Source organism: Arvicola amphibius, chromosome 6 (assembly GCF_903992535.2).
Source record: "Arvicola amphibius chromosome 6, mArvAmp1.2, whole genome shotgun sequence".
NCBI classification, from domain to species: Eukaryota; Metazoa; Chordata; class Mammalia; order Rodentia; family Cricetidae; genus Arvicola; species Arvicola amphibius.
In genome coordinates this window covers 24,307,567-24,332,570 of record NC_052052.2, presented here as the reverse complement: position 1 = coordinate 24,332,570, position 25,004 = coordinate 24,307,567, and the positions used below count along the sequence as shown (strand labels likewise).

Sequence of the window (25,004 nt, the reverse complement as noted above, 5' to 3'; positions counted from 1 at the left end):
GTATGTGCCTGTGTGTGCAAGTGTGTGTCTCTATGCGTGTGTATGTGTGTGTACGGGAGGGGCTGTATTAATGGTGATATTATAAATGAAAGCTGGAGGACTGAACTTAAAAGAAACCGGTCAATTGTAAAACAAATAGGAATAAACAACCCTTTAGATGTAATTTGTGGTTTATCTGGAGGTGCGGGTGGCGCTGAAACTCCCCCCCCCCCCGTTTTTTTTCTTTAGCTGCGCCTCCACCCCCAGCTTTTGGAGCGGCGGAGAAGCGGCTCCGGAGTGATTAATCCGGGGATAATTCACCCCCCCCCGCCCCCCGGCGCGAACCCCGCGAAGCGGGATTGGAGCGAGTCATTTCCGAGAGCGCAGCGCGCCTCTCCCCGGCCGGGCGGACACTTGGTTCATTCCAGCCGCAGAAGCTCAGGGCTCCCGCGTACCGGGATTTTTTTTTCCTCCCGGAGCAGAAAGAAAAAAAAAAAAAGCTTCAGAGCTCTCCTGACCTCCTTTCTCCTCGGCGGCGAGCGGAGCCTCTCCCTCGGGCTGCCGGCCGCGCCATGCCGCGCTCGCGGGCACCGGAGCAGGGATGTTGCGGCTGCCCGGCAGGGAGGGCTCGCGGCGAAACCGGGATTTGGGCGCTTGTGCCGGGCACCGGGAGTCGCTGGGGCCGCCCGCCGCCACCTCCGCCGCCGCCGCCGCCGCCACCGCCGCCGCCACTACTGCTGCTGCTGGGTTGGGGGCTTCTCAGTGCCTCGGCTGCCGCGGGTGAGTCCGGCCGGGCCGCGCGCCCCACCCGAGCCCACCCAACCTCGACGCGGTCCCAGTCCCTTCCCCCACCCCAGCTTGGCTTCCTCCTCCTGATTACCCACCCTGCTTCTCATCTTCGCCTCTGTCTGTCTAGAACCTCCACTCCATCTTCGACCACGTCCTCACCTCTACCCTCATGGACGTCCCCAAGCCCAGCCGCAACTTGGCCGGATCCGGCCAGTGTGTGGGGCCTGGGAGACAGACATCCCCCTCCCCGGGTTGCGGGGCACCTGGATTGTGGCTTCAGTTTCTCCAGTCTCCCAGCCCCACAAGGTGCCAGGCTTTTCCGGTATAAACTTTCCCGGAGCCTTACTCCCCCATTCGCTCCCCCATTCTGCTTGGCACGCCCGTCCCGGGGGTTAGAGAGGCTTGGCGCGCCCCCTCCGCGTCTGCAGGGTCGGTCTTCCCCTGCCCCCGCCCATTTTCTCAGACCAAAGCCGTTGCCCCCGCCCAAGCAGCCCAGAGACTGCGGTCTCCACCCCCCTCTTCACATGCCCTCCGCCCCCTCGGTGCTCGGGCTGGGGGCGGGATGCAGGTAGGCGCGCGCCCAGGTCGGGGGTCCCGTGCAATCTTTCTTGAAGGGCTCTTGTTGGGTGGTTGGAAGGGGCTGAACCACTGGAGGTGGAGGCAGGGATCATGCTGAGTTGGGAGGGAGGAAGGGGAATGTCGCCGCCAGGGTCCGTGCCGACACATCCCCCTCGCTTGGTTCCCACTCCGCGCCAAAGTGCCCTTTCCCGCGCCCTGCTGCAGCCGAAAGCCTGGGCTGCGGCAACCGTGGCGCGGGTGGCAGGACCCGGTCTCGTTAAGCCAGTCGGGACAGACTTAAAGGGTGCGGAGAGTCCTGGGACTTTAGGATGGATGTCTGGCTGCAGCTTACAGTTAATGGGGGAAGGGGGTGCGGAGAGGCACGTGGACCTTTTAGTGAACCCAGACACACTAAAGGTTACTGGTTTCAACTGGTCCTCTCCTACTTTCCCCATGGCACCTTCTGAAGCTTAGCAACAACCTAGAAAGTTCACTGTGCCTGTGAGGGGACCAGTCCAAGCAGGGATGCCTGGAGCTGCATTTTCACTTCTCTGGATACCGATGCTAACACCCACTGGGGAAGAAAACCCCAAGTACCTGATGCCTGGGCCTGGAGCCGGGACACCCCGGCATAGAGTAGCTCTTTTGTTGTTGCTTGTTTGCTTGGTATTTTAAAACTACAGGTTGAGCCTCTCAGGCCTTGGCTTGGGCCATCCCAAAACCCTGCCGCTTCTTGGAAAGAGCACCCCACCCATGGTTGTCCAGCGAGTAAATGGTAAAAACTCTCAGGCTCTCTCTGGCCTCCAGCATCTTGTGAACTTCAGACCTTGCCATCCGTCCCATAGTCATTCAGTGTTGGGGTTCCCTGTGAGGGAGGGCTCCCCAAGACAGCCCTGCCTGTCTATCCCTTCTAGACCGGACTTTCTCAGTTCACCTAAGGAGTCATAGCCACTGACACCCAGAGAGGGGCGCCCGTGGTGCACCTGTCTCTCAGCTTTGGCCTCTCACACACCCACACCCACCCGGAGGCTGCTCACACCAATGCTTCTTTCTAGTCACCAAGACTTCTCACATGGGCTGTGGGCTCCGTTGTTACTTGCTGTAGGGCCCAGTAAATGGTTGTCCAGGCCAAGGCCTTCTGCCTTGGCCAGCTGGAACTCGTTTGGGATTGCCAAATTTGTGTTTCTTGCTGGGTTTGTCCGTACCCCCTTGAGTATGCCAGGTCCCCGGAGAGAGAAAAAGGCCGACTCACCCTGGCCTTCACAGGGCTCAGCATTGCTGGAAGGCTGCCTTTTTGAGACCCATTTGTCATTGTCTCTTGGGTAGGTATATAAGTTGAGAGTGTGTGTGTCTCAAGGAGGGGCAGCTGCTCTCTGGCAGGCCCAGCTCTGGCTCGTTTCTCTCAGTAGCTTTCCTGTGCGTTTCCACACACTGTCTGGCCTTGTAGGCAAGCAGACATTTGAAAATAGAGTTAGTGACAGGTCTGCAGGATATGGTGTATGAGGCATGGGGGGAAGGAAAGGCATTCCTTTTGTGATCTCTTCACACTGTTAACTGTAGAAGATGCTTTGGGGATTGAGCACCTCTTTTGCTAGGGGGCGGCCGGATATAGTGAACACAAGGATTTGGGGGGCACGAGTATGTGTGTGTTTTCCTCGTCCATGCCTGTCTCCTTCCATTTCATCCTTCCTGCCTGCCACCGATCACACTTCGACCCCCACTTCCCTTGAACCCCACCCTCCCTCCTGTCATTAGTTACCTGCCCCTTCTACTTCCCTCTTTGAAACCTGCTTCCTCTTGGCCTATAAGCAAGTATATATTTCACATCAGACCATAAAACACTTGGCCTTCCTAACCTCATTTAACTACCTTCCCAATATCCAAGGGGATATTCAGTCACCCCCTGCTCCCAGTCAGTCCAGCAGCCTGGCATTGGAACGTTCTAGAAGAGATCATTGTGCGCCTCCTCATTGCCAATCCCACTGCACTTCCCCTGCCTACTCTCTGTGGCCTTGGCCACTCTGAGCCACTTCTTTTGAAGTCTCTTTTCTGGGCGTTTGGGATTTTGTATTTCGTTGCCTCCCACTCTCTAACACTGAGCTTTCTCCCTGAAACACTGTGTTTTGGAGCTCTCACTTTTCTCACCCTGTCCCCACTCCCCAGATGAGCTCATCCCTGCTCAGTCCTCTCACAGTATTCAGAAGCTTCCAGACAGCTATGTCCTGTGAAATGGCTCCAGATATGTCTGTTGGCTTCCTGGATAATAGATACACTCAGTCCATTCAGTCTGTATATCCACCTGCCCTTGGGGCGCCTTACCTTGGTGCTTCCCTCCTAAGATAATTGCTCTCATATCTTCCTCCCAGAATTGCCAAGTTGCCCATCCCAGAGCCTTAGGTGGGTCCCCATCTTCTGCATCATTGGCCGTTGAGGCCTGCAATTTTACACCCTTAATTCTTCTCAAGCACGCTACTTTTCTCTGGATTGAGAAACTGTGCGTTTTTAAAAGGCTGGGATGTCCCTTCGTTCCCCAGGAGTGATTACACATAGAACAGATATTAAACCGTACCTGTAAAGAGTTCTGATTTTCTTCTATGTCCTCACCTTTATGGTTTAAAAGGAATGAATTCCAGTTGATGTTTTCTGTCTTGCTTGTTTCTTAAAGACTGGCGTTCAGCCTGCCTCTTGCACCACATGGAGCCAGTGTTCTCCTGTGGTACCAAGGAAATGGAAATGTGTTTGTCTGCCTCAACTACCAACCCATGAGCTCCCCGGGAGCAGAGACAGGGTTTTATTTCTCTTGGTAGCCCCAGCACCCAGCTGCGTGAGGTCTGCTGAGCATAGAGCTGGTGTCTGACGGACAGCTAGCTGTTCCCCCAGCAGACAGTTCTCATATTCTTTTCCTTGGAGAGCTTCCCAGGGGTTGATGAAGCAAAACTGAGTTTTAGGGACTAAGAGAGCCAGCTGGTTTGTAGAGGTAACGCAGTGACAGACACCGAGTTCTGTTCCCAGTTGTTTTTGCTCTACAACTAAATGTCACAGGTTGATGAGCTAGTGTCCTAGATTCTAGAAGCAACGCAACAAGTCCTCAACGCCCCTAGCTCCCAACAGGGCAATGTCGAAAAAAGGGTAACTAACTGTTCGGTCACCAAGATGTGTTTGGGTTTGGAATCTCATTTATAATTAATTTGTGGGCTCATGGGGAAAAAAAAAAGGATGACTACAGTACAGCAGGTGATGCTGGCCCTGTCTAGGGTTGGTGGCTTATGTGGCTTTGTTGAATCAAAGGGACTGGGAAGCTAGTGTACGGGGTCTGATACACTGATGGGCTTTGCTGGTCCTGGAGACTCCAGCAGGTGGCTTTGGCAGCAGCGCCTCCTATACCTGGCTTACCCATGTCATTGTCCCTGTCAGGGCAGCGGGAGTCAGCAGAACATAAGACCAGGCTGATCTTCAGAGCTAAGGCACAGGCCCCCCACCTCCAAGGGGACAAGTTATTTGGGCAGCCTACTCGGACTGCACCTGCCTCGGGAAGGTGTTGCTTAAAGGGGAAGGTGGGTCCCAGCAGCAACGTGGAGGACAAAGGAGCCCGCCAGGGAGGCTGTGTGCCTTTAGCTGGGGGTCTCAGAAAGTTGTGTGGACAGCCAGGAGAGTGACACCTGTAGCCGAGGTGCACCGAGAACTCCCTGGTGAGTGTGTGCTCAGGCTCTGGCGTGTGTTAACTCAGTGCGCACAGCAGCGGCCCAGGCGTAGTTTGGGCTCAGGTCTGCCTGACTTGAGATCCCTTACACATTCCTCCAGACGCCGTTATTCTCAGGGAACCCAAGAGGTATCAGCCATTTGGAATCCTTCTGCCCTGGATCCCAAACTTGTAGTCATTAAAAAGCAAGGTTCCTCCATCATCCATACAGCTGTCTCAGAGATGATGGTAACGTCACTTTGCTCTTAAACTTCGGGCTCCTGTCTAGGTAGAACTCCAACATGGGTGCTTATGTTGCCCAATGTCATGTGACAGGAGGACCTTTGTCTTCCCCTCCAAGACCGGGTGAGCTTCTTCTCTGGATTGTGAAGTTTCCAGGGTAACAAAGCCTTCATTTGCACCTTCTTCTCCTACATAGCATGGAACCCAAGATGCTGTGGGTTTCCCTATCCAAACTACAATAGAGCATTCTTCAGAGAGAGTCCTGGGTGACCACCACCAGGAGCCATATCAGAGAAATGGGTCTGGCATGAGCCAGGAGCACAATGGCCACTCCTGTCAAGTCCAGTACACAGAACTCTTTTGTGTCTGCTTTTGAGCCATCGACATTTAATGCCTGGGTGGGGCAGGGGGCATTGACTCTGTACTCTCCTTACTGGGGAGAGTTTTCCCGCCGCAAACCCCATTTCACTTTTCACCTACCGCTTGTTGCTGTATCGTTGGAAAGTTTGAAACCGAACTGATCTCTAAAGGGATCCTCTCCTAGACATAATCTTCATCACAAGGTTTTTTTTTGTGTGTGTGATGTTAAAAATAGCATAGGTCAATTATTAAGAGTGCCAAATATCTCTTAGAAGTTTATTTCAGACTCTCTGTGTGGTCTAGGGCTCACATTGCTGCACAAAGAGCCGTTTTCTCTGCCGGTGTCTCCTTCAGACTCACTTAAGTGCAATTATGATCCAGAAACTTCAAAAAACGGGAATCGTGTCCGCCTTCTAGGTTTCCAGATAGAAAAACCGAGTAAGTCCCACTATTAAGTAGCGACATCTATTTATTGATCGGAAGTAAGCAAGTGTGACGGTTGTAACTCTGGAAGGAGAAAGTGGAGACTGAAGTTTAGGCCGTTGGTGGGGTGTCTTATCAGAGGGCGTGCAGGCATTTTGTGTGGCATGATCGATGGCTCTTTCTGAGGTGAGTGGGTACGGTGGAGTTGATGCAGGCAGGCGTCTGGGGGCTTGTCTCTCTAGCGCTGCCTGTCTCCCTGCCCTAACCCCGCCCCAGCTTGAGTCCCATTGACAATCACACAGTGCCATTTGAGGTGACAGTGGAGGTCAGAGGTGGACAGAAACTCAGAGATTGGCAGGATTGGGGATGAGTGGGTGTGTCTGATACGTTATGGAGAGGAGGGCGTGAAAATGTAATGGTTTATTTTCCCCATTAAACTGTCCCCAGCATAAAACCTTCACGATAACACCCTGGCTTCTTGTCCTGTTTGTTCCTGTCGTATGTACAATCCTAGAAGTTTGGTCCACAGCAGAGTGACCAAGAGAAAGGCATTGCTGACCCAGGAGTCAGCAAGCTAGTCTTCCAGCTTCCGTCTGGCCTCTCATAACCTGTGTGGCCTTGAGATAATGAAAATAATTTCCTCTCTTTAACTGGGTCTCGATTTCCTTACCTGTAAAATGGGAGCAATAGTAAGGCCCATCCTGTCTATTTCAGGATGGACTTAGAAGTGCTTGCATCAACAAAACAGAAGAAAGCCAGAATTGTTACACTAGAACCCCAAAGTTCACCGTTGTGAGCTCTGTCCCCTGATCAGCCTGATGCATGTGAGCTTCTAGAAATGAGGCCCACCATCTGTCTGCCTGTGCCTTGGGTTGCTCAGGGCAGTGGGTGAGGATGGAACTCAGCATCCCATCCCTCACCCATCTTCCCTGCTATAAAGCCAGCACAACTGCTCCTCATAACTGGGAAAGGAGAAAGAACTCCTCCCCTCCAGAACTCACCAGACCTCCTGTGTGCAGCTTCCACACTCCTGACCCCTGGCAGCAGTACACTGTGAACCTTGAAGAGGCAAAACCTCCCCAAACCCATCCATTCAGGGAACAAGATCTACGTTGAGGTCTACCTATCCCTCACCATTCCTCTTGAAATACGCATGGTCCTTATCCAATATGGCAGGGTGTTTCTAAATGACATTGCCCCTATACATTTCCTCGTTTCCATTTTCCTACTTGTTCTACTCAACCCCATGTTTTGCAGATCCCACTGGATGTCTTTAATCCCAGCACTCAGGGAGGCAGAGGCAGGTGGATCTCTGTGAGTTCGAGGCCAGCCTAGTCTACAGAGCAAGTTGCAGGACAGTCAGAGCAAGAGCTCCCGCTGGACTCCTTATGTGTGTCTAGCCTGGGACTTGGGTTTCTGAGACAGTGTTGCATCAGGAATTATTTATATTTTTTCTGCACTCAATCTTCCACCCTTGCCTTCCTTGTTCTCTGACCACGCACAAAGTGCTGAAGAACCTCCTTGTTCCTTCCATATCCCCTACACGCTTTCCTGGGACCTTGCTTGATGATAACTCTGTTATTCTGAATGGGAGCCTGAGGTCCCCAGTAGCAGGCTGATTTTCTGTTGTTTTTCCATGGTGTTTTGTGGAAGCTGATATGCCAGCTCTACTTTGAGTACCTTGAGTTTCTGCTTTCCCATATCCTCTTCAATACTTTCTATTACCAACACTTTCCTGATTCTGCCGTGGGTATGAGGCCAAAGCGACATGTCACTGTTTGAATGACTGCTGCATTGTTCGATTACTAGTCACCTTGAGAGTCTACTATGTGCTTGTCAGCTCTTGGTCTTTCCTTTTTGTGATTTTGCTAATGCATATTACATATATTCATTATATATTAAAATTATAGTATTTTTTGCAAAGTTGAAAACGGAACTCTAATATTCTAGGCAAGCACTCTGCACTGAACTGCATTTCCAGTCCTCTCCCCATTCACATTTACTCTGAAACAGGATCTGTCTAAGTTGCCCAAGACAGATCTTGAACTTGTGATTCTCCTGTCTCAGCCTCCCAAGTAGTTGGGAGTATAGACCTATACCACGAGACCTAGCCAAATTGCTAAATTGGAAATTTCTCTCCTCCCTCCCTCCCTCCCTCCCTCCCTCCCTCCCTCCCTCCCTCCCTCTCTCTCTCTCTCTCTCTCGTTTATTTTTACTTCATGTGGATGGGTGTTTTGCGTGTATGTATGTCTGTGCACATGTGTGCGTGGTACCTGTGGAGCCTAGAAGAGGATGTTGGATGCTCTGGAACTGGAGTTACCGAGAGTTGTTAGCTGCCATGCGGGTGCTGAGAACCAAACCTGTGTCCTCTGGAAGAGCATCCAATGCTCTTAGCCTCTGAACCATCTCTCCAGCTCCCTAAATTAAATTTTGAGGGGCTGATTTGCATATCTGTATATGCAAATCTGTATATTTCGAAGCTATTCTGTCTTGTTTGCCACCTCTTTCTCTAGAGAGAGGCGTTTCACTCTGACTCAGTCTGACACATTACCTTTTTTTTTTTGGAGGCAGTGTTTCATATGTCCCAGCCTAACCTTGAACTTGCTACATAAGATGACTTTGAACTTCTAATCTCTCTGCCTTGACCTCCCAAATGCTAGGATTATAGGCATATACTATCATGCCTGGTTTATAAGCTGGGAATTGAGCACAGGGCCTCTTGCATGCCAAATGAGCGTTATACCAACTGGGTTACAACCTCATTGTCAGCAGTGTTATGAGGAAGGTAGGAGTCGAGAAATCTGAGTGTGCAGGTGAGCTTGGGGACAGGCAGGTTCCCAGTCCCACCTGGCCCGTTGTTTTACAGAGTCCCAGATCCCTCTTATCCGTTCTGCGCTCACCGTTTGTCCAAGAGTTCCCCTCTCTGGCTCAAGGCTTTGTTTCTTGAAGACCCCAGTTAAAGAAAAAATTAATTAATCCATGGGTGCTTCACTTAGAGAATATGAGAAAATAGAGGCCTTTTGCAGGCATTTACTGCGGGCCTGCACTGTCCCAGGCTCTTAGTTGGACTTCAGTGGCCTTACACATGTTCACAGCATCATTTTTCACATCAAAGGTGGTAGCCACATGCGGCAGGTAAGGAATAAATCCATGCCACTGAGAGAAGCACAAATGCCAAGTGTTTTTAATGATGTTGAACTGTGCCCTGTGTGTTAGTTAATTTTCTCCTTGATGTGGTTAAGTATCCAACAAAATTAAATTAGGGCTTAAGGAAGAGAGGAGGGTCGTAGGGTGGTCTGAGGAACACAGGTGCTGCTGGGGGAGCCTAGAGGATCATAGAGAGATGCAAGCTGGGAGAAGCTCGGAGGACCCTGTTTTTCCCATGTCTCTGCCCTGTGCCCCAGCCTCCTGAGCCTGAAGGAGCTGTCAGAAGCCGATAAAAGCCACTCCTGGATCCTAGGTCACTGTGCTACCTCTACGTGAGTGTCACAAACTCTTCATCCCCAGAGAAAAATGACAATAGAGCTGGAGGCTGCTGGGACTGGTTGAGAGGCATTTCACGGTTTCCACGTCTGGGGAGACTGCATAGTCAACCTCATCTGAGCGAGCCATGGGTTCCTTTCAGTTTGGTTTCTGACCTGCTCTTTTCTTCCATTACCCCCTTTCCTTTCTGGTACCCCCTCTTTCCTAGTCCTTTTCCACCTTGGACATCAAGACCCTCAGTCTCTGTGGAGGTCGTCTTCCTCTCTACCCAGCCCTCACCATTCCTCAGAGCCGAGCCTCTTCCTGAACTTGAACCCAGGACCTCTTCTATGGCCTCCCCTCAAGTCCCTCTTCAGCCCAAACAGCTCTGCCAGCTAGCAGGGTTTTAAGACCTTTGCTTGCGCCATCTGCTTATGACCCAAGGGCTAGAGCATGCTAGAACATTAACTGAGAACCAAGTGGCCCTGAGCTGGGGACACAGATGCAAACGCCATTTCAAACCAAGTTCACTCACTCCCTGAAGGACAGTTGAAAGGTACCCAAGGCCCAGGGAGTGCTAAGCAAGCGAGGAAGGGGGTTGGCTGCCCTGGGCTGCCTTCGTCTTGCAGATTCTTCAAGCATGAGCAGGTGACTAATTGGTGCCAAGGATACAGGCTTGGATGTTGGAGTAGCAGGCTGTTTTGGAGGTTGTTACATTTGCACCCCTCCTTCTGCGTCGTTACTGTTTCCCCAGAACTGTTCCTCCCAGAACTCTCATGCTGAGGGCTGCACCTTTCTCCCGTATACCTTACAGCTCTCCAAAGAAATGCGTCTTCTTGTAGTTGGGTACACCGAGGCTTAAGAAGATTCGCTTCCTTGTTCAAGTACAGGCAGGAGGGGAGAGTTCGGACTTGAGATTTCTTTAGTGCAAAAGCCCATAGGCTAAGCCAGTCCACAGCTTCCAGTTAAGACGTCAAGTCCCAACCCGTCTCTCTCAACTTCTGAATGAGTATCTAGGAGCAAGCCAGATCCCTGCAATTTTCATGTATTTGTCCTGACCTACCCTTCCGTCTGTGCCTGTCCAGGAGCCACTCAGGTATCCAGCTCCCCAGGGGCAAAAGGGAAGTTTACTGAAGATCAGCTTCCACCCTCTCACAGAGCGGTCACGAAGGAACCTAGGAAGGTCGTCATTGTCTCGGCACTTGCCTTTCCAGCCACACTAATTCTTTCTGCTTCCTGCCCCTCTGCCTCACCTTTCTCATTAGTCCCAGCCCTGTTCCTGAGGCCACTGCACCCTGGAGGTGACAGCTTGTGTTAGTGAGGTGTGCAGCCCCCACAGGAGACTGGGCAAGCTTAGCTTTCCTGAGCTGCTCACACAAGCCCTGGGGTGTGGGAACCCCTCGGTCACCAGGTTCTTCCCCCAGACTGGATCTGTTAGGTGACAGTTCAGGACACTCTGGAAGCCTGATTCAGTTTTCCTTGTGTACAAATTCCCACTCCTCTAGATTTAGTGCTTGTTGAAAAGCAGACAGAAACACCTATCTGTTTTTCTCAGGTCTGCTAGTGGGAAGCAGCATGGGAGGAAACTCCAGAGTGGACCAGCCAAATCCAGTCTTCAAGTCTCCCCTGGATGGGGAAGGACCTACTCCTCAGGAGGAAGTCCCCGGAGTTTGGGGCCCTAGCCCTTGGTATTTAGAACTCTCCCTGAGAAAAGTCAGAGGCTTATCAGGGAAACTGAGGTAAATGGTCAGTTATGCAAATAGAAGTGCTAAGACCGGAAGTTTACAGACCATAGGAGGCTCAGGGATAGACCTGTCTATCTATCTATCCACCCATCTGTCTGTCTGTCCATTCATCCATCATCTATCCCTCTATCTAGATAACCATCTGCCCATTTACTCATCTACCTTTCTACCTACTCATCTGTCCGTCCGTCCATCCATCCATCCATCCATCCATCTATCTATCTATCTATCTATCTATCTATCTATCTATCTATCTGTCTATCCATCTATCTTCCCATCCACTCACCCATCCTCTACTCACCTGTTTATCCATCCATCTATTCACCCATCCACCCTTCCACTTACCCATCCTTTCATTCATCCACCCACCCTCCCACCCACTCACTTACCTACCCATTCATTTATTCAGTCATTCAGGAAGTGAGGGAGAGACTAGTGAGTCTGGAGAATAGGCACAGTATACTGGCTGGCAACATGTCCCAAGGCACTAGGAAGTTTCTTAGAAATTCAGCTCCCTAGCTTCCACTGATGCCTATGGAATCAGAATCTCCATTTTAGCAAGATCTATAGGTAATTTACACCCCCTCAAGAATCTCAGAGCACAGTTGTTAAATTCTCTGCGCACAAACTTCGGACTAAAAGTCATCAGGGAGTGAAGCTTGGCTCGGGTTCTCCTGAGTCTCGGTTGCACTGGTAAAATGGATGGAAATTGTGTCTTCACTACCATGTTTGTGAATATCCGTGCTTGCAACATGCCTGGCAGGTGCTCTTGTCCACCGACGAGCTTTGGACCTTTAGTTTACAGCATCGTCCCCAGTACCTGGGACATTGTAGCCAGGGAGATGCTCAGCAAGTACTTCATGAGTGACTGCTCATCAGGTGGTTGTCAATCAAACTGGACATCCTGGAGGCTGCTTCCCAGAGCAAGTGCGGGTTTTCCTTTTTGTTTTCTGTATGGTGGCTGTTCCCTGGCAAAGGGTTGTCCAGACGCAGGACAAGAGAGCAGAGGATGCTTTAGATATGGTATGAGGATATGCTCTTGTTAGACTATGTGCCAGGAAGACTTGATTATTACAGAAGTGTTGAGCTGAAAGCCGCTGTTACAGTGAAGTCCTAAGGTAGATGTTAGCCTCAGTAAGAATGAATTGATGGCTTTGAAAAGAGAAAGAGCAGATTTTCATCCCAGAACGTTAATTTGAACCAATTCTCTGCCTCCCTTCCCTGTTAGCTCCAGCCCTCTGCAGCCCCTCCCATTTGTCTCTGTTTCTGGTGTGTCTTGCTCCTGGCTCTTGTCCATTCTGGACACAATGCTCCATCTTGATAGTGTTCACATCTCTGGGGTGTTTCCCTGCCACCTCTACCTTTGCTGAACTTCTTCATCTCTTGCATCATGGAAAAGTAGAGACTCATGGACATGTGTGTGTGCACCTTGCCACTGAATGTAGGCAGCAGGGGACTGAAGATCCTGTGCTCTGTGCTGCCCAGGACCCTCCCTCCCTTCCCTCCCATGCCCACCCTTGTGTGCCAGCCCCTCTGTTTCCTTTAGCCCAGCAGCATGCTTGATTTGAATCTTGAAAACACACTGACACCCTTCTCTGACTCTGCATCTGCTTCTGGCTCTCACCCTGTCTCTCTCCCTCCTATCCCAGCCTGCCTTCCTGCGAGAGCGTCTGCCAAGTCCTTTCTCAGGGCTTGTCATCTGGCTTTCACCCTCCTCAGCCCAGGGGAAGTGCTCTAGCCTAGGGCACCATGTGACTTCCTATTTACCAACTCCAGGCAGCTCTCTTGACTTCTGGACCATCACTAGTCTGGCAGCAGCAAAGCCTCTTGACCTTCCTCCTGTCTTTCCGCCTGCCTCCCTGCTTTGGTCTGGAGAGCCTCCTCGCTCCTTCCCACTTAAATCTTTCTCAATGTTACCTACCCTTAGGCTGGCTCTGCTTTTATTCTCCATTTTGTTGGCTCTTGGGGCTTTCACTGCCTCGTGCAAATGCTGACTGTCGCTGTGTTAAGTCTCTGGAGGGGATTGGGGACTGCTCACCGCTCTTCAGACCCACATAGCCACGAATGGTCTGCATTCAAAAGCCACAAGAGAAATTCTTCCTGTATGTGCTCCCTTCTGTGCCTGCCCTCTGAGCCCCATAGCTTTACCACCCCACATTCATCTTTGCTCCACCTTAATGAATGACCTTGGCAGCCATGCATCTTCCTGAGCCAGAAACCTAGAAGCGACCCTTAAATTTCCTCTCTCATCTACCCCTTTGCTAATGAAGCCTCTGGGGTTTTACCTTCCCAATAATCCTCCAGCCTGCACCCGTCTCTGTTTCTGCCATGGTCTGGAACTCACATTCCTTTTGTCCTGGACTGTGGGAACCCACTATCCTGCCCATGTCCCCACAGTCCTCTTGTCCCTCATGGCTCTCTTGACCTCCTTCAGTGAGTGGACTATGAATCAATAGGGCAACACCAGGGCTGGCTTTCCTCTCTGAGCTGGAGGAGTCGGGGCGAGATCAGAATCTGGGAGAAGTTGATGTCTCTGAGGAAGCAGCGAAGAGCAGAAAGCCGATGAAATAAAAATGGGTAAGAGCGGTCATGGAAGATGTCTGAGGGGGCGAGCCACCGGCATCCTCTCCCACCTGCAGTTCCAAATGTCAAGCAACAGGCAAACCGAGGCAATAAAGTGATTCATTTCCTGGTGGTGGGGTGCATGGAACACTCTCCAAACACAGGCCAGCGAGCCTCATGTTGGAGAACACAGTTCCCCCTGAGGCAGACAGGCTCTTGCCCGCCTTCCATCGGGAACTAAATCTATAACACCTGTTACGCTGGGTTGAGGATTGAGTCTCCAGCTCAAACCCAGCTTGCACTTCCTAGGTGGTCTTCAGAATGAACACAGTGACCTTGCCCCATTTCCCACATGCAGAAGAGCCCAGGGTGTTTGCTAGAGGAGAAAGAGGGAAAATCGCCTTCCTAGCCCTCTACCATGAGGGAAAGCAACTCCCTCTCCTCTTCTGTCACCTAGGCAGGGGTGAGAGGCCTAGCCACCTCTCCTGCCTCTGATACGACCCAGCTGTGCCATGGCTACTAATGTTGAGTGCTCTCCCCTCCCCCCTTGCATTGGAGGTCCAGTGATCTCCAGGAGTTCTTCTCCTCCCCCTCCTCATCACTGGGCTCACGTGCCGCTTTTTACAGGGGCTGGTGATCCAAACTTAGGTACTCACACTTGCGTGGCAAACACTTGACTTGCTTAATTGGCTCCCCTGTCCCAGGCTGCATTTCTTAGGAGATTCATGGATTCTCTTCCCAGCCCCATGGCTGTGTTTTCAGGTCTCCTAGCTCATGTCAGCTCTATCCCTCAATCCCAGCCACCTTGCAGCACTGGTGTGGGACAAGGTTCAGCAGAGTACTCAAAGGCCCCTAGTTCACTAAGGCTATGCGGGGCGAAACAGCATCCGGGTGAGGAGTGAGGCCTTTCTTGCCCTCCTTGTGTGTTAAGTCTGACACCAGCTCTTCCCTTTCTTAACTTCAGTGCTTCTGATCCTTGAACCCAAGAAAAGCACGTTTCTTGGGCTCTCATTCTTACTCCTTTGGCTTAAGATTGAGGCTACCCCATTCATTCTCCCAAATGTACCTCATTTCAAGCCCCTCTTTCAAAGCCACAGGCAGTCTTACCAAAGAGGTGAGAGTTTGTCATACAGTCAAGCAGAGGGGGCTGGGGACATGTCAAACCTCTGGACTCTCCAGTGGGCCATAACTCAGACCCGTAGACAAAGAGCTGTGACCTCACCGATTGGGAACTGGTCCAGCCTGAAGCAGATACTTGGCACTTATTTGGCCTGTGCATCCTGATCATGGGTAGATGCACTTTCTGTTTGGAGTCTTGAACTATTGAAAATAGCTCCCAAACTCTCATTATTGCCTTTAAAGACCCGCAGAGGTCTGGGAACCCCAGGCAGGGAACACAGATATTGTCTCATTCCCCACTGTACCCTCCTCCTCCAACATTGCCTCTATGCCTCTATTTCCCTCTTCACTTTGGAACCAAGAAGAGTAGAAAACACAATAGGAGTCAAACGGAGAGGTTATTATACTGGCTCTCTAGCTAGTCAAGTACACTGGAGAACGTAGCCTTTGCTATGTGGCCACATTAGCTTCTTAATACACTGTTCTTGAATCAGAAGGACTTAGGTACCCATTGTTCTACAGAGGTGATGACCTCAGGCTCCCTCACAGGGGCAGGCTGACCGACAAGGGTCAAGAGTGGAGGCAGGCTGGATATTAACTCAGGGAGACAAATTCTCTCCCCTAAATCCTCCAGTTTCAGACTGGGAAGAAACAGATGCCAGAGACAGGCCAGAAGGAGGCGTATGCCATCGGTACCTTGCCTGCCTGCCGGGGGGGCCATTGGAGTAGGAATCCCCCTCCCCTCTCCAGACAGGATTTAAATCAGCTCTCTCACCTATCTTTGCAGGTGGAGCTGGTTTCTAATGGGTCAGTACCACTGGCAACTGAGCCGGGCTGGGGCAGGTAAATCCTGTTTCACCTGCTAGGGAAGAAGGCAGAGTCCCCACCCACCTTGGGCTCTGCTGTAGATGCCACTGGCATGGAGGCTCCTGGAAAGGGAGGCCTCATCCAGACTGAGAGGAGGCGTTGATCCCCCGGCTCACTAATCTATATGACGTGTTTGAGTAAGAGAAGAAATTGACCATCTTTCTTTGTCTCTTCATTGTCCCTGGGAAGAGTAGGTGGGGAGGAAGGTGCTTCAACAGGTGAATGGGGGGGGGGTTGCTGGATGGAGCCAGGCTTCATTTGCCTTGGTTAACAGCTTTATGTCCGACTAGGGCTGGGACCGTCCTGTTTGCTCTGTAGGTAAAATGGGAGGGGGAAACAGGTGCAGGGCAAGGGGAGCTTGCTGGGGAGGACAAAGGAAGTTTATAGCAGGAGACCTAGCACCCCAAGACCTTGTTCTGCTTTCCTGCATCCGCCCTCCCTCCCTTTGTGCCATTTTCTTCTTAAATATCTAGCCACCTATGTACTCATTTAATCAAGTTGTATGTAGGCTCACTGTGGCAGGCACTGTTCTAGGCTATCGCTGAGGGTGGTCATGGCATCTACCACCCCACCTTGTCCTTTAGGCTTTCATTCATTCCAATACATCACCTGTGGGGTGATCAGATAATTAAACATATAATTTAAATGCAGTGTGATTAGCATGGTCTGGGAGAGTGGAAATGGAGACTGCTTGCTCGTTTCCCGGCTGCCCAGATCCAAATAATCACACAGGAACTAAATTAATTACAACACCGTTTGGCCAATAGCATAGGCGTATTACTAGCTAGCTCTTACATTTTAAATTAACCCATTTCTATTAATCTGTATCACCACGAGGCTGTGGCCTACCAGTAAGGTTCCACCATCCTTCTTCTTAGGCAGCTATGTGGTGTCTTTCTGACTCCACCTACTCTCTCTCTCTCTCTCTATGCCTCTGTTCAGATTTCCTGCCTGGCTTTACTTTGCTAAGCCATTGGCCAAAACAGCTTTATTCATCATCCAAGAAAAGCAGCACATAGACAGAAGGCCATCAGGAGGGGATTATGGGAGCAGAGTGGAAGGAAGGGGAGGATCCAGACTGGGGATCAGAAGGGACTCCCTGAGGGTGACCATGTTTACTGGTACCTTGGGTTGTCTGGACAAGGCTGGGCCAAGAGAATGAGGGCTTTTCCCACTGGTCACCGTTGTTGCTAAGGACATGAGAAGCAGCTCCTCTAGGATAAACTTACACCTGGAGCCATGGGGTCCCCACTCAGCTCTGACTCTGATGGTGTTGAGTGTACCACTGTGTCCAGGTATTAAGCTGGATGATTAATATGCAGGATCAGCTTCCGTGGTTTCCAGACCTCAGTGAGGGAGATGGTGGAAACGGTCCATTTCATGGACATAGAAACTGAGTTTTGGAGGAATGGAATAGTTCCCACCAAAGTCCCACTGTGAGAAAGGAAGACATGGAACTGGAGCCTCTACCCGTGTGGAGCCTCTTGATGGTCTTTCCACAGCTTTTCCCACCACAGAATTGAGCCAGGGAGCCCTAGGTAGAGCCCAGCACAGGCAAAGGTCATAATGCCTCCTTGGTGTACCGGGTTTTCGATGTGGGCCTCTTTTCAACTCACAGAAGGTTCAAAGCAAGGCAGATGGCATTATTGTTTCCCTTTTGCAGATGGGCAAACTGAGGTTCAGTGATGTTTAAAGTGGGTCAATGTTGGGGAGACAGACCAAACAGCTTGACTCCAAGTCCTGCTGAACGGACTTGGCAACAGGCCTGGTGAATGTTGATTCCACTAGGCAAGTGAGGTGCTTGAAGATGAACTTTGAGCAGCCATCTCCCCAGGAGCCAGTGTCTGTCTGAAAGGAGGCAGAAGGAGCCGAGAAACTGCTTCTGGGCCTCAGCTCCATGGACAGGCTGCCTTGCTCAATCGTCCAGTCCTTTGTCCCTTGCATGTGTGTATCATTTTCTCATGGCCACCAGATGAGAGAAATGAGCTCTTTGGAGGCCGAGAGAGAGACCACAGGGACATGATGACCCATCTCTTTCCTGAAGGCCATAGCAGTGTGTGCATACGGTGGTAGGAGGGGCTCAGAGAAGTTACTGGGGGACTTTGTGACTCACCTGCTTGCCCAGCATCCTCTCTGCACCGGCTACAGAGATGATGGCGTGCAGTCTCTGCCTTGTTGAACTCACGCTCCTGTCAAGGAGACATGGACGTGGTCACTACAACAGTCTGGGGCCCTGGGAGCCAGGCAGCACCTTCCTCTCTTTTCTCATCGAAACACAAGCACATCTTCTTTGCTCCATCTATGCCCCAGCCCCCTCCTGCCACCTCTTGGAACCTGAGCTGCTGCTTTTTTTTTTTTTTTTTTTTTTGGCATGCTTCTTCTGCTTCTTTTTTTTTTTTTTTTTTGGCAGATCACTATAGGAAGACATCTTTGATCTTGCCATTTCTCCCACTGCCCAGCAGCTGGAGAACTTCAAACCATGAAGGGGAGTTCCCCTTCCTCTCCCCAGACCTCACCTCTACCTCGATATTGCTCTGGCTTGTGCTGCTAAAGCCATCTTTGCCCTTGTTTAAACTCAGCAGGCCTATCGTCTGATAACGGGGCTCCCTGTCCCTTGGGCGCCTCAATCTCAGCCCATCCCTTTCATCCTCCAGTGGATGTCATTTCCTGTATCTGCAGTCGCACACTCTTTATGCCCTCTCTCTGAGAACTTCCAGAGTCTTCTGAACACCCAACGGATTATCCGTCCATTCCTTTTCCCACTTCCTGCTGCTCCCCTTCACTCAGTCTCACGCCACTGGGGAGTTTGTTTCAGTCTCCGTGGCGTACTCAATGCCAGGAAAGATGTCTTACACACAGTAGGGGCCCTATGAATATTTATGTGATATTGAGTAAAGAGAGGGAGAGACAGTAAATATTCATGGCAGCCCACTCAAGGGTGGGGGGGGGGGAAGCACCAGTGTGGGTGTGGAAAAATTGCCTACTGTTGTTGGGGTGTCAGAAGAGAGGTTAAAGGAGCAGCGGGTTCGAAGGGAGTGGGAAAATCTGGGAAAGAACCTCCGGTAGACTGTCTTCACAGAAATAGACAGCTGCCCCATGGTGGGAATGTACCTGGGTGAACTGGGGCTGGGAGCAGGAAGTGAGGTTGGAGGTGGACAGGTAGATGAGCATAGGTGCTCATGGGAAAGTGAGTCTGGATCCAGCTCGGTCTTGGGAGCCTTGTGAGTCACTCTTGGTAGTGGCAGATAAATCATCATGAAGGGTCTCAGGGGACAGTGTGAGACATCAGAAGCATAGGAGCTTTGGAGTTTGGAGGGACAGAGCTGCTAGCCAGGCCCTGACGTAGAGGAGACTGCCATTTCCTCAGGCCTCTGCTCCCCTCCACTCATCCCTAGTCTACGAAGTCTTTGCTGTGAAACTCGAAAGACAGTGTGCACAAAGCACTTTACTAGGCCTGGCTTGGTCCTGAGTCATGGTTGCCAAGGTGACAGGGCCTTCTGAATTCTGTGGGATCAGCGACTCTTGAGAGGAAACTTGTTCCTTAAGCTCAGGATGTGACGGAGGGTGGTCTTGGTCTCTACTTGGGAGGGGCCCTGTGTTTGCTCAGGGAGCCAGCAGTGCCGACCCTCAGGCCTTTGGAAGGCCACGCTTCCTCCTGCCCATCTCAGGGCCTTTGCATATGCTGACCTCTCTCTCTGGAGGATTCTTGCTCTTCTTACTCCATTAGCCACGACAGGTTTCATATCCTTCTGGATGCCCCAGTCTAGGTTGTCCTTATAGGTTTGTGTCCCTGGTCCTCAGAGGGCTTATCTCAGTTGATCGTATGCCGGAATCATTTATCTATTACTGTCATCTTCCTTTATGGAAGTGCAAGTGAGCTTCAACAGGCTTTGTGTGTCATCCAGTCTCCGAGCCACAGAGAGTCCCCAGGAAATGCTAGGTCCTCAGCTAATATCAATAATGACTCCGCTGGAGTGAGAGCGTAGCCGGTAAGGTGCTTGCCTTGCAAGGACAAGGACCTGAGTTTGAGCCCCTAGAACACACATAAAAAAAAAAAAAAAACAATCAGGGTATGGTGGTATGTGTTTGTAATTCCAGCACTGGGGAGGGAAAGCCAGGTACAGGCAGGTTGCTGGCCAGCCAGCCTAACCTATGGCAAGCTCCAGTTCTCGTCTCAAAAACCAAGGTGGTTGATGGCAGAGGAATGGCAGCCGAGTTTGTTCTCAGCCTTCCACCCATGGGTACGCATTCATACACCTAAGAGGGACATGACATACATAGTTGCCTTACTCTGTTCCTTTCAAACGAGAATGGCAAAGGGAACCACATGAGCCGAGACTCACTCAGCTTTAGAAGGGTCCCAGTTCCTTAGAAACAACAGCAACGGTGGCTACCCTGTGCTTCACACTCCAGTCAAAGCACCAGGCACCCTGTGCCAGTACTGCATTCAGGGGGGAACATCGTTGTTGAATGAGGAAAGCAGGATCCTGAGAAGCGCATGTGCTGTGATTCGGTGTAAAAAGCTAAACGGGGGGCTGAAGATGGCTCAGTGCTAAAGAGCACTTACTGCTCTTGCAGAACATTTGGGTTCAGTTCCCAAAGTCCACCTCAGGCAGCTCACAAGTACCTGTAAATACACACACAAACACACACACACACACACACACACACACACACACACACACACACATGCCCCAACACCCCAATTAGAATAAAAATGCTTCTTAGAAAAAGATAACCCATTATTGCATATGTGAGCATTTATATGGGATATGCAAGCTTACGCTTGTGTATGATTTTTGAGCAAGAATAAAACTGAAAGATGCAAAAATCGATTTTAAAACAGGCACTTAGGACTGTGCGTTGGCTTAGTGGATGGTGAGGATAGAGGAGATGGGAGTAAAGGAGGTAAAACCAAGTGGAAAGGGGGAGGAAAATCAAAGGCAACAATGTAATCCAAGTATTCATGAAAAGGTTGTACATATGCATCCAGGCAAGATTGCCAAGGAGTGAGGATGGAGAAAGAAAGGACGAGCTTGTTCCAGGAGAAAGGGACTCTGCTGGCAAGGGGGTAGAGTGGCAGGCACTTTTCTAAACCCCCCCGGAGCAGTGTAAATTGTTGCAAACTTTCTAGAAAGCAACCTAGCAATGCGTTATCAACAGCCTATAAAATATTCATGTATTTGGACTCAGTATTCCATTTCAAAGAGTTACCCTGAAGAATAGCTGGTGGTGCAGGCAGCCATTTATGTATATGATGCGTCTTGTTCTTCATAATAGACGAGTAGAGCAGAAACTCAGCCGCTCACTCTAAGAGGAAGGTTAAACGGGCAGCTGCCTCAGAAAGAGAAATGAGGTGTCTTGATTGTCCTGTATATGCAGGCGTTCAGATTGCCTCTGTTCTGCAGGTGGGGGGAACTGAGGCTTGGATATAATGTCACTGTTAGGCTGAGATACAGGTGGGCCAGCTGCTTAACCCAAGTCCTGGTGGAGACTTTGCAACACCATGGTGCAAGGTGCACACCCTTGATCCCTGGAGCCTAGGATTGCCCAGCGATGGTGTGTAGGGGAATCTCCTGGAAGGTCAACAGTGATGTTCACTCCCAGTTTCTCAAAATTAAATTATAGAAGGGAAGCCCTTTGGTGACAGAGTTCTTCATAAGTACTTTAGCTGCTGATTCACATAGTCATGTTTTAGTAGCTAGTGAATCAGCCGGGAAAACGGGATAGCCTAATTTCTTCTCTCTGGGGTACCCTGGGAATTGTTCTCTTAATGGCAGCTTGTTGAAGTGGAAAGAACTAAAGGTTTGGAATTCGATTCAGGATTGGAATTCTGGAACACTCTCAACTGCTGTGTGACTGTAAATGAGTTACTTAACCTCTCTGAGTTGCCCTGCCTGAGTCAGAGAATTACAGAGGCAAAATGGAAAGACCCTGATATCCTCCCCGCCTTGCCGCATGTGGGTGTTTAGTATGTGGTCGGTTGCTTGTCTTCTCAGTTAGAAGGCACGTGTTTTGGTTGATGGTTTGCTGAATGCCAGTGTGTTGTCATTGTATGAGGCTGGATGGTAATAGGTCAGACAAACCAGGGTGAAACTGGCCCAGGGTTGCAGAGATCACAGCCAGGACATCCCAGGCTAGGGCTCAAAGCTGGGGTGAGAGCAAAGGAGGGAGAGGGGAGCATGGTTAGTTACATGGTTAGCATCCTGGAGGTTGCAGGCTAGGGTTAAGCCTGTTGTCTTCTCTTGTCGGGATGCTCAAGTCTCACCTAATTGGAGAACAGTGGGGGAAGCTTGGACAGGGAAGGAAGAAGAGGAGGTGGAGTTTGGATGATGAATTGCTGCTAAGGGAGCTCCTGTGTTAGAAAGAATTTAGCTGGGCTTGGGAAACAGCAGGGTTTCATTCACTTCTTTTCTTGGAAAGTTGCTGGACCTTGGGGGCACCAGTGGCATAGTCAGGTGCAGGCTTGGGGCTGGAGTGGGGAGATGTGATTGCTGGGGGAATGGCTGCGTGGGTAGGAAGGGTGGAGGGAAAGATAGGCAGATGGAGGACTAGAGAGGATGAGCTTGATAGGACAGATGCATAGCTGGATGGACTCGGATGCAGAGGGACCGATGAATGCGTGGGGGAATAGGGCGAAGGAAGTGGCTGACCGATGAGGCGGTAAAATGGAGGGATGGATGGGAGAGCAAGGCAGGATGGGACGGGTGAGGAGATGCGAGAGTGAGCTCGGGGATGAACTGATAGACGGAAGGACTGGCTGAGATTATAGACACGATGCGGGGTATCTAAGTGGAAAACAAATTGTGGAGCGGACAATGAGCACATTCGTGTGGTTGGTTGACTTGAAGGCGATTGGATAGATGAAAGGAGCAAAGAAAGGAATCCTGGATGGGCAGACGCAAAGATGATTATATAATGGATAGATCAAGGTTTTCAGAATTTATTCCTTAAGCAAACCCATTTAAGGGCTAGCTAGCTCAAAGCAGCAAGACAGGATGAACCGGAGAGTCACATATACCAGCTCCTTGGAGGGAATGTCTGTCGTTCAGTGCCTTTTACCAAGTCTCATATTTTTAATGGAATCTCTTGGCACATAATGCAGGAGCACTGACACAGACCCTGCTTATACAGCTCCATGGAAACAGCCAGTGTCTATTCTAACTCACACGCACAGTCTTTACTGAGTCTGACACACACATGCTGGGTGTGTCTACACTCAGCATGTTACCAATAGTGGCTACCACCTGTTTGGATTCTGCCTGGAGCCACATGAGACTCCGTGGCTAACAGCCCTGTGCCAGCTTCTCTTGCTATGACAAGACACCTTAGATAAGCAAGTGGCAAGGAAGAAAGGTTTTTCTGAACTTGTGGTTTCAAGGGTTCAGTGTATGGCTTCCCTGCTGGCATTGGTCTTTGATGAGCCAGAGCATCACAGTGGGGCGAGAGCGCTGGAGCAGAAGTTCCCAGTTTTTTTCATGTGTATGTGCATATGGTGTGCATGCATGTGTGTAGGTATGTGGCTGGGTTGGTACACATGTGTGTGCAGATGTGTGAGATGTGCCTATGTCTGTGGAGGTCCAAGGTTGGTGTCCTGTGTCTTCCTAGATCACAGTGGTTCACCTTACATATTGAACCAGAGTCGATTGAACCCAGAGCTTGCTGTTGGCTCTTCTCCCTCTACAGCTTGCCCCGTGGAGTCTCTGTCTCCTCAGAGCTGTGATCAAAGGCAGGACAACACACCCATCTAGCCTTTAAGCGAGCCCTTGGGACCCAAACTCCGGTCCTTTTGCTTGTGTGGCAAGAGCTTTGCAGGTCGAGCTCTCTCCCCGGCTCCTCCCCACATCTCTTTGAGATAAATCTCATGGAGCCCGTGATGACCTCAGACTCATTATATACCTGAGGATGACCTTGAACTTCTGATCCTGCATGGTGTTTGCAGTGTTAAGGATTGGAACCCAGTACTTCATGCCTGCTAGGCAAGTGCTCAACCATCTGAGTGAGATATGTCTCCTGTGATGAACCGGAGATACTCATATTGTGGTGGCCAGGGAGGAGGGAGGGGGTGGGTACCATAATATCCCCTCCAAAGGAACATCTCTGTGACTCACCTCCAAAACTTTCCAATAGCCGCGAGCCTATGACTTTTTATCAAGGGGTTCACCCATTGTTAAGGTCGGGGCCCTCAAGAAGCAGTCACCCCTCTAAAGCCCCATCCTCAATGCTGCTCCGAGAGGGTCCAGCCTTGAACACTAGCTTTTGAGGCTTTTTAAGATGCAAACCATAGCCCATCTATACACACTCACCTGGGCATGATGGCTCAGCTCAGGGATAGTGGACTTTTTCTTTGGGAAACAAATAATTTGAGCTGAAAGCAACGGATACAGTGAAGCTGAGTTTTCCAGAAGCTTTGTGTCAGCGACTCCATCTGTGCGGTCGAAGCCGGAGTGCAGGTCTCCATGTTCTCAGGCAGGGCCCAGTCTCGAGTTGTAGTTAGCCCTCACTGACCCAAGTTCCTTCCCCTCCCAGCCATGGGTCTATCACATACTCACTCTTTCTCCTTCCCGTAAGTTTAATTAGCTATAACTACTTCTCAATTACTATAAAAGTGATCCATGCTCAAGGCAAAAATCAAGATAGCATAGAAGAACAGATGGTTAAAAAAATTACCCCCCAGCTCCTAGCCCTGATTATTAAAAGTGTTCTCTGAAATATTCCAGAAATTTTAAAAAGGAAATAGAGTCAATAGAGTCATAAACCAGACTTCAGTTTCATAGAAGAGAGTCACTGGGGAGTATTGAGACCACTCTGTAAGGTGCGGGGGGGGGGTTGTTTGTTATGTTTGTTTTGTTTGTTTTGACTCGGTAATGTCTCAATGCATCTTCCTGGGTAGGCATTTCTACATTGAGCTCCTCTCTTTCGGTGGCTGCATAATATTCATAAATTGTATCAATTAGTCAATCAGTTCTATATTATTTAGGCCTTTTATAGTTTCTGGCTCCCCCAAACAACAAAAGAAGTGTGTGTGTGTGTGTGTGTGTGTGTGTGTGTGTGTGTGTGTGTGTGTGTGATTTTTACAGGAGTAAACCCTGCCTGCAGGATGGATAAGTTACCCCAGAGGGTGAGCACATTTTTGCTGATAATCAGGCTAGACTGCATGGGTTTAAATGCTGTCCAGGGTGACTTGAGAGTTCTTGGTGACTTTCCCCTTTGCTTCA

At 50.3% G+C, this 25,004-nt stretch overlaps 1 protein-coding gene across 1 annotated transcript in view; it reads left to right on the top strand.

The window, feature by feature from the left end:
* Positions 1–551: 551 nt before the first annotated feature.
* The window catches only part of Csmd2 (CUB and Sushi multiple domains 2), a 551,269-nt gene continuing 526,816 nt past the window's right edge, over positions 552–25,004 (top strand). Inside the window, exon 1 of the mRNA XM_038333470.1 lies at positions 552–759. Within this exon, the coding sequence (XP_038189398.1) occupies positions 552–759 (208 nt within the window). The remainder of the gene's footprint in view (positions 760–25,004) is intronic.